Source organism: Hippopotamus amphibius, chromosome 1 (assembly GCF_030028045.1).
Source record: "Hippopotamus amphibius kiboko isolate mHipAmp2 chromosome 1, mHipAmp2.hap2, whole genome shotgun sequence".
NCBI lineage: Eukaryota > Metazoa > Chordata > Mammalia > Artiodactyla > Hippopotamidae > Hippopotamus > Hippopotamus amphibius.
In genome coordinates this window covers 157,832,379-157,849,664 of record NC_080186.1, presented here as the reverse complement: position 1 = coordinate 157,849,664, position 17,286 = coordinate 157,832,379, and the positions used below count along the sequence as shown (strand labels likewise).

The 17,286-nt window shown below is 36.8% G+C and overlaps 1 protein-coding gene and 1 pseudogene across 3 annotated transcripts; both read right to left on the bottom strand.

The window, feature by feature from the left end:
- Window positions 1-1,188: 1,188 nt before the first annotated feature.
- On the bottom strand, window positions 1,189-16,118 carry YIPF5 (Yip1 domain family member 5). 3 transcript variants are annotated; one of them, XM_057732106.1, is made up of 6 exons: window positions 15,975-16,118; window positions 15,334-15,453; window positions 6,180-6,352; window positions 5,270-5,415; window positions 3,357-3,538; window positions 1,189-2,164 (listed from the first exon to the last, which is right to left on the bottom strand). In XM_057732106.1, exons 2-6 carry the CDS (start codon window positions 15,441-15,443, stop codon window positions 2,002-2,004), a joined length of 774 nt encoding a protein of 257 aa, XP_057588089.1. In that variant the 5' UTR covers window positions 15,444-15,453; window positions 15,975-16,118; the 3' UTR covers window positions 1,189-2,001. The 3 variants fall into 3 exon arrangements, with proteins under 3 accessions (XP_057588089.1, XP_057588104.1, XP_057588099.1); XM_057732121.1 differs by having other exon boundaries at window positions 6,180-6,348; XM_057732116.1 differs by lacking the exon at window positions 15,975-16,118 and adding an exon at window positions 15,751-15,888.
- Window positions 9,451-11,222, bottom strand: LOC130851582 (actin-related protein 3-like; annotated as a pseudogene).
- Window positions 16,119-17,286: the final 1,168 nt, after the last annotated feature.

Genomic DNA, 17,286 nt, shown 5'->3' with positions numbered 1-17,286 from the left:
GAAGCAGAAATCTAGTCCGATGCTAGAGAAAAAAGTTACCACACTACTTTTGAGACACAGTATGTTTGCTTTTAAAATATGCACAAATATGGCTACACGTACTGTATTTCTGATTTGAGTTTTATAAAAGGGAAATTTTGGCTACACATGACTCTTCATGTAAACAAGCAAACTTGAGAACTCATCTCTTAAATCAAAGGCAACTTCACTGTATAGCTGTTTTGACAGAAAATATAAAATAATTTTGCAACTAATCATTTTGGGGTAAAATAAAAGATGACTAACAACAAAAGTCTCTACATCGATTTAAACTAAAAATTATTCTATTGGGGGTAGAGGCAAAAAATTAAAAAAAATTTGATCCATTTGGGTAATTTAGTTGGATTAACAGTCTCAAGCCTAACCAACAGAGGGAGATTTTAACTCCCAAAGCATCATCTACCCTGTTCATTAGGAAGAACTGGATATTAACAGAAGGCACCCATTATAATTACCTTAGGAAGAATTGTTTACATTTATAAAATGAACTGAAAAAGGCAAAAAAGACACACTCCAAGGATTATAATAAAAAATATTCCAAAACAATGTGGTAAGTTTAAAAACCCAGGCAAAAACTAATTATTAGTGAGTGCTTTCCTCCAGAAGATTAAGTATTAATGAAGAAAAACAAATTTATCTAATTCCAGAGATTAGAAATCATGATCTTCTTGTAACAAGTATGTTTTATTATTTTAACCTTTTATGGTTGAAAACTAGCTCTAAAAAAGAACCACGAATATGTCAGTTAGGCATTTCTTTTTATTTAGTCTGAAAGTCTCCACTTAAAAAAAAAAAAGGCAACATTTTTCCTCCCAATGTGGCACCTTTCTCATAACTGAGCTTTGTCCAAAATCAGAAGCAGTTTCTCCAGAAAAACCCAATCATCAACATACAAGAAAGAGTATTCTCTTATAGATTTTCTGACATGAGAACATGACAATATTAACCACATAAATTTAATACAAGGAAATAATGTTGTAACTCAAAGCAAACTGCTTTTTGTTTAATCTCATTTTTTGATTCTATACTAGACGATCACTATTCTTAAACCTTAGAATAAATTGGGAATACAAGTCAAAACCAGACCCCCATTAAAGAAAATGGAACACTGAGAACAGTGCGTAAGCAAAAGTAAACTCAACAACACAGTTTAAATTAATTGGGAAATTTTAATTAATAAGCATCAAATGTACTTTACATTGATAATTACAATACTGGAACTGTGACATTTTAAATATTTTTTGCAAAAAAAGGTTAGTGATTTTCTTTTTCCTGGGAAACATGGAGATCTGATTATAAGCATGAATGTGGCCAGTCTAGGTCACTACGGTTTAGTTAATGCTAATATCTGAACAGATGTTCACATTTCATATCTACAATAAGGTAGACTGTGAACTACTTGTATCGCTGAATTTAGCTAAAATTCCATGAGATAATTTAGAGGAACATCAAATTTCTGAAGTGCAAACTCATAAAACTTTACATTGGCATCACTCTCGCTCCATCTGCATCTGACTTGAGAATACAGGTAATTTTCTTTCTTAACTCCTTGGAAAAATATTTCTCCAATAAGTCTTGTGTCTTCTTTATTACGGGTTGTTTTTAAGAAAGATTATTAGCTCCGGGGTTAGTTTCCCACAGTTGATAAAAATCTATCAAAAACATATAATTAGCAAGGAGGAGAGTTGTTTTCCTAAGGCTGCAAGAACAGGAAAGAAATAGCACTTCTTATTGTATAAGCACAAACACTTAAACCTAGTCATACTGCAGGTAAATCCAATAATAGTATTCAAAAGTTCTATAAAAATGAACAAAAGATACATATTTACTTCCATTGCTCCAAGAGTCAAACATTAGATCTGCATGAGAGTTGCACTGTAGCAGTTTGCTGGTCCAATTTAAGAGTTCGAAGTCCTTTTTGCTATTTGGCCCAATGACGTCCATATCCCAGATAAATTCAGTTCAAAAAACGGAAATTAGGGCAAAGACTCCGTACAGCAAAGCACAAGGATATGCTACTAGAAGTTGCTGTCCTTCCATGGCTAATGCAGAAATAAAAATTTTGGAAGCAGAAAAACTACACCATCCAATAATTCCAGCAGTGAGAATGATTCCTACCATTCCTCTGTAGCCGACAAGGAAAGACAGGGGAAGAGGAAAGAAAAAACAGTAGATGAGACTAGTTATGTAAGAATACTACCATAACCAATTCTTAAGAACAGCATTTAAAAATCCACATGTAGATATCTGTAGAAATAATCAAGATTTTTATTTCAAATGCTGAAATGTACCTCACAGTGAATTCAATCATTTCATGTGATAAAAAGCTCATTTATAACACATTCTGCTCCTTAATTTAGCACAACTTCTCAACCTTGACAGCACTGACATTTGGACTGGATGTGCTTCTGCTGTGGGGGCTGCTTTGTCCATTGTTCGGAAGTTCAGCAGCATCCCTGGCCTCCAGCCATAAAATACCAGCAGCACCCCTGCCTCCCACAATTTTTGACAACTGAAATTGTCTCCAGACACTGCAAAGTGTCCCCGTAGCAAAACTAACCCTGGTTGGAAAACACTGTTTTAGTAGAAAATTTGTCTGTCTATAAAATTTGAATATAAATATAATCAATCTTAACAAATGAGAAGAGCAGGGCAGGGACACTGTGAGGGCATCATCCTGACAAATTTCTAGTATCAAATAGTTGACATACACTCTTCTCCTAAACCTTCATCTTTACGCTTTAAGGGTAACAAAGCTCAATCTTTGGTTGTGTCCAGCACTAGCCACAAGGAGGAGCTTGAACTGTTGAGAGAGCATCTGTGCACTGGCCATGAGAAGCAACTTTATTAGCAGTATTTACATCTTTCTTTTCAACCTTACCTAAAATATTATTTTAAAATAACACATATTTAAAGCTGTGTACAAGCACATCTGAGAACATGGTAGGCTAGTAACAGCCTCTTCCATAAAAGGAATGTTCTACTTTTAGTTAAAAAGCTGCCAAATAGAGAATACGTGTCTATTATTCATCCACTTAGCATATGCCCTATATCTTTAAGAAATCAGATATGGTATAAAAAATATCAAAGAGAGGGTAAGTATAATTTTAACAACTTGACCTTTTCCATGCAATATTTAAGTTAACAATCACCGCTGTTCAATCTGTTTACAGACGCTGGTAAGTACACAAAAACTAAATTATCATAGGTCAAAGCAGAGACGGTATAAAAGATATTTAAAAACTTACTCTCACCTCCACTATTCATCACTGAAAAGCACTGGTCAATCAACCCCCAAAATAAAGACCAGTACTTACTGCAAAGAAAATATCACTGCAAAGCTGGAAAGCAGGATCATGGGAAGAAGACAATATCCAAGGACACTTGCCACACAACCAAAGGAAACACCAGTCATACTCATTAAGTTTAATAAACAAAACATTCCTAGGCATCCAATTGCACTGATCCCATATACATAGCCAAACTGGATTTTGCCAGCCTATGGGTAAAGAAAAGATTACAGGTTAAGGGCAAAAAATATTATTTCTGGCTTCTTTCACCTAAAATGGTACTCGTAGAAGATATTCAATTTGTGAGCATTAAAATCCACAAAGGTACCTATTCTTTATACAGAGAAGTAGAACAGTGAACAGACTAGCTTTTACATCTTTCTTAAGAAGTTTAAAGTATCCATCTCCCAACACATAGATATTCAGTTTTTCATTTTCTAGTTACCATCTGAGCTTGCCACAGAATTCAACAAAGATATAAAATCATGCTACAATCACCTAAAGTAGTAGATTTCTAAAAAGAAGCCTGGCAAATAAACTACAGAGACAAGATGGAAAGTCATTCAGATGTTTAGATAGTAGCTAATATCACTTGAAAGCACCCAATTCCACCAAAATTGCTTTTAAGCAATCTATTCTCATTGGCAGATGTAGCTATCTTTTTAACAGCAGAAACAATGTCATTATTCACTTTATGTGGGTGTTAGAGGAATTAGGAGAAAGGAAGCCAGGATAAGCAAGAAGCCAGGGTTCTGTGAGGAAGGGAGGAAAAAAGTCATTAACAACTGGGCAAGAGGAATATAATGGAAGACATTTTCTTCTTTCATTATTTTTCTAAATTGTTGGTTGCTTTATACAGTTCTCTGACAAACAAACAAACAAAAACCTTAAAAATTCTGCTCTTATAAAATACATCACTGAATAGTCTTACAGCAGCAAAGGTTAGCTTAATTGTAGTTAGTATTCTTAGTCCAGCTATGTGAACAAACATTGTATTCAGGTTATGCTATCACTAAAATCAGTCCACCCAGAAGCCTTTAAAAAGTTCCTGGTTTGTCAGATGTTTGACATATAAAACTCAATTGCGAGAATGTCTCCACAGGCTACATTAAATGGAAAAATCCCTGGGATTTCTGTTAAATCAATATTTGTTTGTAAATACCTGATTAAGAATGCAGAAGTTTAAAAAGGCTAAGCTGAGTTCACTGACTAATGCCCTCATATAGTAATAATAAAACCTTAAGTGTTCTCACATAACCTGTCTTGCTTAATCTCCAAAACAATCTTGTTAGGTGGGAAGCATAGGATTATCTATCAGAGGGAGGTGAAGGATGAAGTGACTTTGCTCAAATGCAGAGTAGGAGCACTGAGTTCATGCCCAGTTTTTCTGACTAAAAATTCCATCTTCGATCCATTTTATCATTTATCTCTTCTAATTCAGAGACCATATTAAGCTAAAATAAAACAAACAGTAACAATTACCTTTACAACTTTTCATTTTCAATATGCTTTAACATTAGGGAGATGTGAGGGATTAAAACCTGTTGCCTTTTAATGTTTCAATGCATTAAATGTTAAAATAATATATAGAAGGTAAGACCAACGTTGCTACAACAAAACTCTACCCAATGATGAGATTAAAAAAAAAAAACCAATAGGCTAAAAATTCTGTCAGTTTCTGAAAAGAAGGAATTCTGATGAGAGATTAAAGCCATATATTTATTTATTAATTTTTTTCCTAATAATTGGATATTTATTGTAACAAGAAATGATTTCTAAATATACATTTATTATCAATGGAGAAGTAATGAGTAGGTATAAATTCAAATAACTCAATACTATTTAAGACACATCAAAGACTTGATGTATAAGCAGAGACTCAATAAAGGCTCTTGGTGGAACATTTAATCTCACACTGAGAGTTGAAACCAAAATCTTACCAGTAACAACGTGGCTCCAAAGGCAAGGCAAAAAACCATTGGTCCTGCCAAATCAGTCTCATTCATGATGCTGCCATCTGCTACTTTTAATGGGTGTAACACTGTGAGTGTTTTTTGCCAGATGTGATCAAAATTGATACCTAATTCTAAAGAAAAAGAAAAGGCAGTCAATTAGGATTTGTCATATACTTTTAGTTTACCAGAATCTATGTTGTAACAGGAGAAAAAAATGAAACCACCAGTATCAAAAGAGTGATCTAGCAATATCAGGTGATATTATTTTGGTGAATCCTCAATATCAGTCTTCGCTGATTATGGTGTTTATTCCACAAATATACAACTTCTGGTCCAATGTCAGAAAAGGATATGGACATGATGAAACAGACACTCTGAGCTATGTCTGCATAGCAAAGAACACACGGACAGCATTAATAGTAAGAGGCGCTATACCTGAGGCTTCAGGAATACTGGAGGCCCTGTGAAAATGAACATAAAACTATGTCTCTAGGCATACGTATGCATTTTTTCTGAGGAGAGTATACATAGCTTTCACTAGACTTTCAAAGGGTATCTGATCAAAAAAAAAAACCAAACAATTTAGAACTACTGTTTTGGTTTGGAGATACAATTTGAAAAACACCATACTTTTCCTTGATGTTATTAGCTCTATCAGCTTATTTCCATGCACAATAATCAATACCATGCTATTTCCTCTCATTTCTTCCACTGACAGAATTTCATTAATAATCTGAATTAAAAGTTACTCTGCTCACATACTGAGTCACTTTAGTAGAAAACTTTTTCCTACATTATTCTTCTAAAGAAAAGGATAACTTCTCCAAACTAAGATTTATTTTCACTGAGCAAATGGATACTATGGAGTAATATCAAGTGTTGCACCCAACTGTACCTTCTAATAAGGGTGGCTCATCCTCAAAGTTGTTTCCATAGAAAGGCTGAGGTGTGGTTGGAGTATATGCCTGAGTTGGCTGGAAAATCTGCCCGGTGTATGGCTGCTGTGGCTGCATCATGTCTGCAGGGACAAACCGGCCTTGGTGCGAGTAGTCATAGCCAGCATACTGTCTATAATTAAAGCAAGTTACATTTCTCAGAATTACATCATCGCCCCAAACTGATATTTCTGACAGGCAGAAAATCTTAGTCATGACACTCCCGGATATCTACTTTGCCAGTTCTTATAAATGGTGGTTGAAATTAATTACTAAGATCAAGCTGATTATCTACAGTAAGTTGTCTGTATTTTATAGAGAATTTTCCTAATAATGCAAAAACTCACGCAGTGCTTAAGCACTGTACAAACTATTAAGCTTTTAAACATCTGGAGGTCAGCAAATAAAAATGTAAACGTTTTCTTGTTTTTCCTCCTTTAGTGAGCATACATAAAGACAGCTGTGAAATAAAATCTATGCCTAAGATGATGAATAAAAAGTTAGGATGACAGACTGCACATTATGTAATTTTCTACTGTAACCTGGATCTCTCCATGAGAATGCATGAGTATAAAATCACTCTTCTTTATTATTGGTTGTATGTTATTTTTTGCAAGTGGGTAAATCTCTTTAAGAACAACCATCAATTTCAAAAGTGAAAAAAATTCAAGCTTCTTTTTTGTGAAAGCTTTCTGAATATAACAAAACATTATTAGCACACCTTACATCTGAATAGTGCTTTTAATTTTTCAAAGTAATTGTACACCTATTGTCTCCTTTGCTATGTATTATAATAAATCTTGCATTTTAGAAGGAGACGTTACCATGGCTTTTTTAGTGATGAAAACAACAGGGAACCGAAGGATATTGAAGCAATATCTTTTAAAGACCTGTTTTTACCATGTTCTTGAAAAATATGACTTATCTATCAATGGGACTAATCTAATTACATAGTAAGAAATAAAGAAGTGAAGTAATTATTTTAAAAGATAAATTTAAATAGAGAGCTAAGAAGCCTTAGAGATCTTTTAGTCTAATTATCTTAAAAAATTTACAGTTCTTGGACTTTTCTGGTGGCACAGTGGTTAAGAATCCTCCTGCCAATGCAGGGACATGGGTTGGATCCCTGGCCCGGGAAGATTCCACATGCCACAGAGCAACTAAGCCCATGTGCCACAACTACTGAGCCTGTGCTCTGTAGTCCATGAGCCACAACTACTGAGCCGACATGCCACAACTACTGAAGCCCACATACCTAGAGCCCATGCTCCGCAACAAGAGAAGCCACTGCAATGAGAAGCTCGTGTACCACAACAAAGAGCAGCCCAGTCTGCTCAGTGCAACTAGAGAAAGCCCACACGCAGCAATAAAGACCCAACGCAGCCCCCAGAAAATAAATAAATATATTTTTAAAAATTTATAGTTCCCTTTTGAAAAATATAAAAATCCAGTGACCTCAATTATTATTTGAGATTTTAAAATTAAATCTAATTTTTAAATTAACTGAACATCTTGATTAAAAGCAAATCAAAGGTGAAGTTTCAACTACACATAGCTTATATTCTCATGACTTACCACGCTAGTTCTATACATGCTTAAAAAAATACTATTCATTTTTCTGGCTATAAAATATAAAATTCACTGCAGCATTATTTTAATAGCAAAAAACAGAAACCAAAACAGTAAAAATAGCTATCAGTAACTACAACTGTGATACAGGCACAGACACCTGTTAAAAGGAATGAGGCAGTTTTGTAGGTACTTGTAAGAAATGATAACCAAGAAATATTCAGTGGGGAAGAAAAAAATCTAATATTCGGAATAGTATATACCATATGCACCACTGTGACTATGCTTTTTAGAATATATATGTATATCTATGTGCATGTGTGTTATATATACACATACATAATATACACAATTATATAGGTAAAGGGACCTGGAAACAAGGGAATAAAAGGCTTAATTTTCAGGTTTTAAACTTTCATACCTTTAAAAATCCTGTATATTTATTATTTGTTGAAATTCATTAATTCTAAAATGTTATCTGTAATATATGGGTATATATTAACAACTGAAAATATCCAAAAACATAAGTAATAACCTTTTGAATACTCCTGTGTAAAGCACTGTTATAGGTGTTTAATGTGAATGATCTCACATTATTCTCATTACAACTCTTTAGGAATTTGATTTTATCATCCTCTCCACTACAAAAATGTGGAAACTGATATTTGGGTTAAAATGACTTCTCCATGGTGGTGCCAGGATTCAAAACTAGATTTTTTAATTCCAATAGCCAATTCTTATAATAATTGTAGTAAAAATCACCCTCAAATCCTACCTGACAGAGAGCATTGAAATCTCTTCCTATGCATGCATTTCCCCATTTTGGTATGCAAATATCTTGATTACTATTTACTTTCTCATCCCCCACCCTGCCCCCACCCGCAAAGAGTCCCTACAGGGTTAGCTGGTTGAATTAGAACAAGAATTTTCTGATTTAGTAAAATTATACTTTGTGTTGATCTCTGTTAGGATATATCATAAAGCCACCTTGGAGTTTATGGAACAGCTAGAAAAGCTCCATATGGAGCTTTCCACAATCTGCATAAACAGATTGTATTTTATTCTTTCTCTTTCCAGAGAGAGAAAGAGAATATGAATGTGTATGCAATAGAAAAAACAAAAATAACAACATAAACCTGTAGTTCTCAAACTCTTAGAACGCATTATACTCTTTTTTTTTTTTTTAAAGAAATTTGTGCCTTTATTAGAATGGTGTTAGGCTTTAATATACCAATTTGGGTAATCAAATTATTCATTTTTTAATAAGAAATGACACTACATAACTGCAATACTGGTCCAACAACCTTGTCTTTACTTTTCCTTTAAAGCAAGAAACAGAATGTGAGTAATCAGAAAGCACTAGCAGGCATCGGTTAATACAAGATAGTAGCTTCTTAGTTCCAAAAGCACTTGCGAAGAAAACCATTGTGGGGCACAGGAGGATGGAAGCACTTTGTAATAGCTGGAATCCCATGAGTGTGTGTGTACGCCAAGTCTCATAAGCTATTTTTTGTATTTATCCTTTACTTGGTCACATTTTTTCCCTCAAATACTAGTTTTTTCTCTGACTTTTTTTTCCTCAAAGTATAAAAAGTATGAAATATAAACAAACTCTTGCACTGCACACTTCGAAGTGTACAATTCAAGCATTATAGAGCTACCTACGTACCAATAAATCCCATCAAATCTTGGATAATTCAATAATATACAAAATACCAGGGCACAGAAAGAACTAAAGCCCACTTCTTTTTGTTACACTTAAGATTCAAATATTCAATCTAAAGAAAAACACAATCATTTTGGCTCTCCTCTACATTCACATGTGGACATACTTATTAAAATATTCCTGTATAAGTATGTTTGGTCTTACTATTTCAAGTCAGGTTTAAACCCTCAAAACCAACCATCCAGACAAAACAGGTAATCAGAAAGATTATTTCTTCCCCAACTCCCTAACTCCAATAACTATGAAGCCAATTTTACGACATTACTCCAAATACTGGATTGTGACGACAAATGCTAGGTCCAATTTCTTCATAATCCTTCTTGGTGTGGCATACTCGGTAGAACTCAGGTGTGGAAGCCAGCATGGGTCCTCCAAACCAAACTGCATTTTGCTGCTTGTGGTGTGTAATGACTTGTACATCAATAGGTTTTGGTGTCAATCTACCACCGCTCAATTTCTCACTTAATTTCAGCCTGGCATCTACAGTTCTTTTCAAATCTCTTTGCAGGCGACGTCCAAAGTCCCTGAACTTGGTTGAATCTCCATAGAGGACGATATTCTTGTAGAGCGGACGTCTGACATCAATTAGGACAATTCTGAATTACTTCATCTACAACTTCTGACAGAGGCTGAGTAAAGTCTGGATTAGCAAACTCTGGATGAAAAAATATTTCAGGTCCCAAGAATCTCTCATATCCAACATCAATGGAAAATTCTTTCTTTGAGATAGCATTGATTCCAGTATACTGTTTAATCCACTTTGATCCATCTGTATCATACTTGTTAAATTCTTTTACTAAATCTGGGCAGACATAACTATAGCTCTCCTTTACTGCCTTAGCAGTTTCCAAGGATGGCTATGGAGGAATTCCTACTTCTCGGTCTCTCAGCAATTGCTGAATAAGATATGTTATATCTCGTCCTGTGATTGAAATGTGCTTAATACGGCTGCCAATCACACACCCTTCAGCCACAGGGATGACATGAGTGACACCATCTCCACTGTCTACTACCGTACCGGTCAACGTCCGTTCTCCTACTTGTCTGGAGGTCCAGGATGCAGCTAAGGCAAGAACAGCCTGTACAGCAATGTACAAGCCTGGAACATTGAAGGACTCAAACAGCAGTATATTCCCTGTTTTCTGGAGTATTCAGTGGAGGTTCAGTCAAAAGAAAATAATGGGCTTCAGGTTTCACCCTTAAATATTTAAAGATCACCTCCTCCATAAGCCTTTCCATCAAGTCCCAATCTTCACTACACCATGGCGGATTGGCCACTTTGTTGCATATGTAGATTTTTCTATTGCTTCATCACCAATGAAGTCTAGGTCATCAACACCTTTCATCAACCTCCTTTGAGCCTGATCACCCACTTTGGCTGACTCTTTAACAGCAATACAAGAAGGGATGATAAACCGTGGTCCATATTTCCAGCATATCCTAGCTTTGTAAACCCCGTGCCACAGTCCACCACACAGGCTGGCAACCATCCCGCTATCTTCCTCCTCGCCTGCTGCCGCCGTCTGCTCCTTGCCCGTTGGGGCCAGGGATGGGCGGCGGGAGGTAGAAGCTAGCTGACCAACCACGGCCGGGCCGCCCTCTCTGTCCGGGGGGGAGCCGGGAAGCCAAAACAGTAGCGAGACAGCAGCAGACTGGGTCAGCGACTACCACTTCCGCAACCGGGGCAGGCAGGCAGTCCCCGCCCTGCCCCGCCGGGGCCTCCTCCCCCTCTCTCCCCTCCTCCTCACTCCTGCCCCCACCCTACAACTTCTCCCCCTCACGCCACCTTCCCCTCCATTATACTCTTAAAATTTACTATTGAGAACTAAATTTTTTTTATGAGGGTTATATCTATCAATATTTATCACTTTAGAAATTAGAACAGAAATGTTTACTTATTAATTCATTTAAAGTAACAATAAATCTATCACATGTTAGCATAAACATTTTTATGAAAAAATCATTTTAAAAAATTACTGAGAAAAGTGGCATTGTGTTCTATTAAGTGGCTTAATATAAGAGCTAAAAATTCTTATATCTGCTTCTGTACTCATTCGTTTGTGATATACTGTTTTAGTTGAAGTATTTGAAGAAAATTTAGTGTTGCAGATATGCAGTTGGAAAGTAGAGTATTTTAATAACCTTTTTAGATTATCATGAATATTCTTTTTGATATATCAAAACGCAAAACAAAGCGGTAGTTTTTTAAACAACTTGCAACATGGAAACAGAAAGAATGCTAATGAACTCTGTTGTATTATAATAAACCGATCTGTGTCATACTTTCATTGGATCCTTTCTTTACTCATGTATGATTTTGTAACACCATGCACTGGCCATTTAGAAAATACTAGTAAGAATTATGCAGCTCTTTCAAATACTGACATACTTAATATAAAAAATATATATAAATTTTAAAAAATTGGTTAATATCACCACTGACCTCATCAGAAAATGGTTAATTACTGGGAAGCTGACGAGTTCACAATGACGGATACAAGTTTTCCAAAATCCTCATTTTTGCCTGAAAACTTGAATCTGACCATTGGCGATATATACTGTCAATTGTTTTCTCTGAAGTAAAAGGTCACTTTATTCATTTCTGAGAAATTACTCAAGTCTGAATAACTACAGTTTGTCAGATGTTCTTTCCAATAAAAATGGTTTCCACAAAAAAGTGGCTGAATCAGCTTGCGACTCAAATTGCACAGGGTCTTTTCCTAGAGATAATCATTGTGCTTCAGTACGAAGTACAAGCGCTTTCAGACTGTTTCCCATTTTGTCACACAGACTATTTTAAAAACGTGTGTTGTCAAGGGTTAGGATTTAATAAGACAGTAATTCTTACAGCTTCATCAAGGGCATCCTTAAATGACAACGGTCCCCTCACCCTGCAACGAATGCGTGATGAAGAATACAACGGTCATGAGAACAATGTGATGCCTCTGTCTTGCTTCATATTTGGATACCAGCAGTTTTACCAATCATTGCTCCTGCAGCATCAGTGCAAATGTCAACACACCTAAAATGGTATATACCGTTTTAATATTGTTATAAAAATAGTTTTTATCTTAAAGGCTCCCCAAAAGGTCTCAAGGATGCTCTGGGGTCTGCAGGCCACACTTCAGAACCGTTGATACAGACCCATAAATGCCATGTAAGGAAAAGAAACACTGCAAACAAATAAGAGCTTTAAAGATGGCACCATCATTCCTTCCTCAGGATGCAAGCTGACAAAGACAATACTGTGGAATTTTACAATTTTTCTTTTCTGGCAGGATCTGCTCAGGAAAATTCCTGACTCACTCCTGCTGGTCTTAAATTAAAACACAGCATGGTAGACGTGACCTTTATAGACTAAAGCAACACTTTTACAGCAGGAAATGCAGCAAATGGAAACTAACACTCTTATAAGCACTCAGTATCAACAACAAAGACAAAACTTCTTAATACACTGGGTTGACTACTTAAGCTCATCAAAATCTTTACATAGTCCATAAAAGTACTATTAGTTAAGTCAGAAGATGAAAAAATACTAGCTTTCAAGACTTTAAAAAATATGTAATTGGTATTACTAAATATTTTATAGGCATATCTAGAAAACAATGTGGAAGCTGTCCAATATGACAAATTGAGATCAAAGGGCCTTTTACTCTTTGGGTTTATTCTTGTTATGTGAATGTATGAATGTAAAGTGCCCATAGTGGAAATTATGCAAAACATTAAAGATGACTTCATAGGGCAAATGCAGAACTATGGACTAATAGTAAGTCAAGTCAAACTTGAAGACAATCCAAGTCAGATGCTATGTGAACCTAGATTTTAATCAAAAGAGACAAAAAAGTTAGTTGATCTTTGTTACCAAGTTGGCATAACAAACAAAATGTTATCTGATAAACTGACAAGGACATAAAAAATATCATTAGGTTGCAGAAACAACTGAAGGTACATACAGAAGAGTTCGATTTTTTTAATAAAGTTCAGAAACCCAGTCATTACTGCTAACATATTAGGCTTATTTTCCTAAGCATTATCTATAAACTCACATCCATTAAGTGGCAGTAACCTTTACATAAACACCTGGAATGAAACTTCTTCACTAGCACTGAAGCAATGCTTACCAGTACATGATTTGATTGGAATGGAATTGTGAGAATAGTTAGCAACAGAATATCTAAACAACCACTCTGTGGAGAACTGAAGTGAGTTGCTAAGTGTAAAGAAAAGTCACACCTTTAAGAGGTGCAAATGTGGACAGAAAAAAGAAACATAGGAAAGAAAGGCAGAGACAGATAAACCTAGGAGGCTGCAATCTAAATGGAATAATTCTGCTGAGTCCAGTCATCAATATCATTTAGTTAAAAACAGGCCAACACACAGAGACAAGTTTTCCAAAGCCCTCTGGCAGCACCCTGGGCAATCTTACATTCATTTGCCCTGCCATACATTGAACAATCACAAAAAATACAAGTATTTAGGTAAATAAATGAACGGAAATTTCTCAACATGATTTTTCCAATTCTGCTCAATTAACTGATAAAAGAGATAAATCTTCAATGGCATGTAATTGAGAATTTAACAGAAAGAAAAAAAGTGATTCATAGCATTATTTACAAGCTTACTGCCATTATTCAATGTTGAATTTTAGGGGGAAAAAGCTTTAGAATGTATTAAAATAAGCAGACTCAAGGGGTTTTGTTTTGTAAAAAATATAGCCTATACAAAACAAACAATACTGTGGGGCTGAATTTGATTTCTGCTTTTTTAAATTCTTGGGCACTTCCATTCAGATTTATTAATTCAAGCACTAGTACTAATGTTTCTCTCAGACTGGATACACACTCTTCCCATGCCCTCATCTTGTCTTCATGAGGTTTTTAATTCACGGTCCATAGATGCACATCAGATACCACTCAACTGTCTGGACATTACACACACATTAATGTGGGCGTTTGACTGCATGCATATATTTCTCAGAAATAGGCCCAGTTTTCCTAAGATTCTCAAAGTGGTCCTGGACCACCTAAAAAAGGTTAAGTAACCCTGGTATAAGAAACTCCTTCACTGGATGGCAGGATGAAAAGATTAACTTTAAGGACCTAAGAAACTAAAAACATGATGTCCTAGAGGAGACTGGTAAAAAGTCTTCAGTTTTTTTTTTTTTTTTTTTTTTTTTTTGCCACAAACACCACCAACTATAAAAAGAATAGATTTTTGATTTCATTTTTTCAACAGTTCATGGATGAAAAGTTTTGAGGTTCCCCCCCCCCATCTGTAACTGGCAACATAAAGTTTTGGTGTGAGGAGTAATAAAAGTGATTATCAGCTGCTTTATGATTCATAGCACCTGATGATTCACAGCAGGGAGCTTACACTGTTCAACACTGTCAGTGCTTTTGGTTAACTGTTGATACAGTCTGAAAGTAGGACTGATTTAGCTACTAAACAAGCCGTCAAAAGATTTTAATTTCTAACTAGTCCTGTGGATGAAACAGCCTATCTTCTAGCCCATCTATATCTTAAATGATGTACAAATGCTGTCACCAGAGACAGGTTCTTGAACAATCTACTTTTCCACTCTTCGCACACCTAAACATTTTGCATAAGATACCAAAATCTAAATAGGGCAATCCTTCCAACCCAAACAAGTGTCACAGATCTCTTCGGAGGTAGGAAGATCATAATAAGGAAGACTATAAAAAGTCACATTCCTGATATGGAACATGTTCACACATTCAGTCTTAGGTAGAACCAAACATTCAGGATACATGCTTTCACTACAATCTCAACTAAATAAATGACCAAAGTTGAAAAGTTACTTGCTATAGGGTCCTCCACTTCCTCCATAATCATAGGACTGCTGTGATTGGTCATCGATGCTGTAACTCGTCTGGTAGAAATCCGTGTTTAAGTTATCAAAGCCTGACATTGCAAATGATCTGCAATAAAAAGAAACGGCAAAGACTGCTTATGCCCAAGGTCCTCGTGAGTTCAGTCCTGACACTCTACTTAAGCAAATACCCTCAGAAGGCAGCAAATAATTCTAGAATTTTGAGGAGCAGCATTTGGATGGTGGGTCGGGGGTGGTGTGTGCTAAGGAAATGTCTAGTCTCTAAGTCAAGGTCCGGGAAGACACCTCCACTTCAAGGAGCTGATATGCCTTGGGTTAGGGGCAGTGACGGGGGAGGAGGGGTTCCGTAGGGTCTAGAAAATCAACAACAACGATGATTCCTCACCTCGGGATAGGGCTTTGCAGCTAACAACATGGCCTCTTTGCAAAATAAGGCCTGGACCAGCCAGGAAAACGCAGACACCCGCAGGGGCCTCGTCAAAGCAAGGCCCGAACCGGAGGGAGGATCTGAGCGAAAGGACCGGGGCGCGGCGCCGAGAGGCGGCAACAAACCGCGCTGCCCAAGTGTGGGGAGAAACCGAGCAGCGCGCCACGGAACTGGGCACTCACCAAACGCGGAGGCGGCGGCGGCGGCAGCGGCGGCGGCGGCAGCTCCGGCTGCCCCCAATTACCCCCAAACTCAGCTGAAGACCCTGTACCGGCCCCGTTGCTACGTGTCAGAAGGCCAAAGAACTGCTTCCGGGGCACGCCCGCTCGCGCAAGCGCGTTGGCAGACTTTGCCCTCGGGTTGGACAGCAGAGTGTATGGGGGGGCGGGGAGGAAGAGGACGCGATATGGAGCGTGCGCAGTATCGACCAACTAATTAGTCCAGCGGCGGGCCAATGGGAAGAGAGAAAACTTCCGGCAGCTTAGAGGTGGAGGCAGAAAGGCGCAGACGCAGCAATTGTTAGTTGCTATGTGAGAGCGAGAATTACTCAGTTGAGAGAGTGCCTGGGTGAAGGCGTGCAAGAGCCTGTGAACGCAGCCTCACACCCCAAATGAAACAAACAACTAGAAATAAAATAAACAGATAAAAAGAAACACACTTCCCTTCAAACAAAAATAACAGTAGCAAAAGGACATAAACAAAAAACCAAGGAGTGTTCTCTAGGGAGGAACAAGGAGCTACCCTTTGAGGTTTTCTACTCCACCAAAGAATTTCTGAAATTGCTCATGCAACTGTCTCATTTACCACCTTTTACAAATAATTTTAGAATTTATTGATGCAGGTCCCATCTGCAGAATTCTACGCAGAGTGACTGTATCCTGATTTGCTGGAGACAGCCCCATTTTCCCATGTTATGTCTGTTTTTTTCTAGCATAATTATTAATTTTGTCCCCTTTTTCAAAAATATTCCAGTTTGGCTGATAAACGATATGGTTGTACTCTCTTTAAGCTGCATTATCTAGGAAGTGGAGTGTCTAGTTACCAATAATATGCAATAATCTATCACTTCACCAATTTAGTGATCTTATTGAAAAAAATTCCACTCTCTTGTTTCTTCTGATGCTTCCATTTTCTCCTGTCGCAAAGAGATGTTATTCTCAAATTTGAACAAAATACAAGAATATGAGCATTAAAAATTACCTGCTTAGGAATGAATTGTTAGATAAAGACGTTATAATTCTGTTTCTGTCCTTGAAAGCAATTACTGTATTTACTGGATTTTCTTTCCTCTCCAACCCCTGCCCCAAATGAGAAGCCAAGCAAGAAAATTGTTACATGATTAAATTATCCTTATTTTTTGTTTGGAATCCCTTGGGGATTTTGAGAATAGCAGTCAATTTCATGGCCAGTCAGGTAGGCTTTTCTTTTTGGAACCTTCTTTTTTTTGGTGTTGCATCCTGCCCCCAGCAGGCTCCATAAAGTATATTAAAGGAA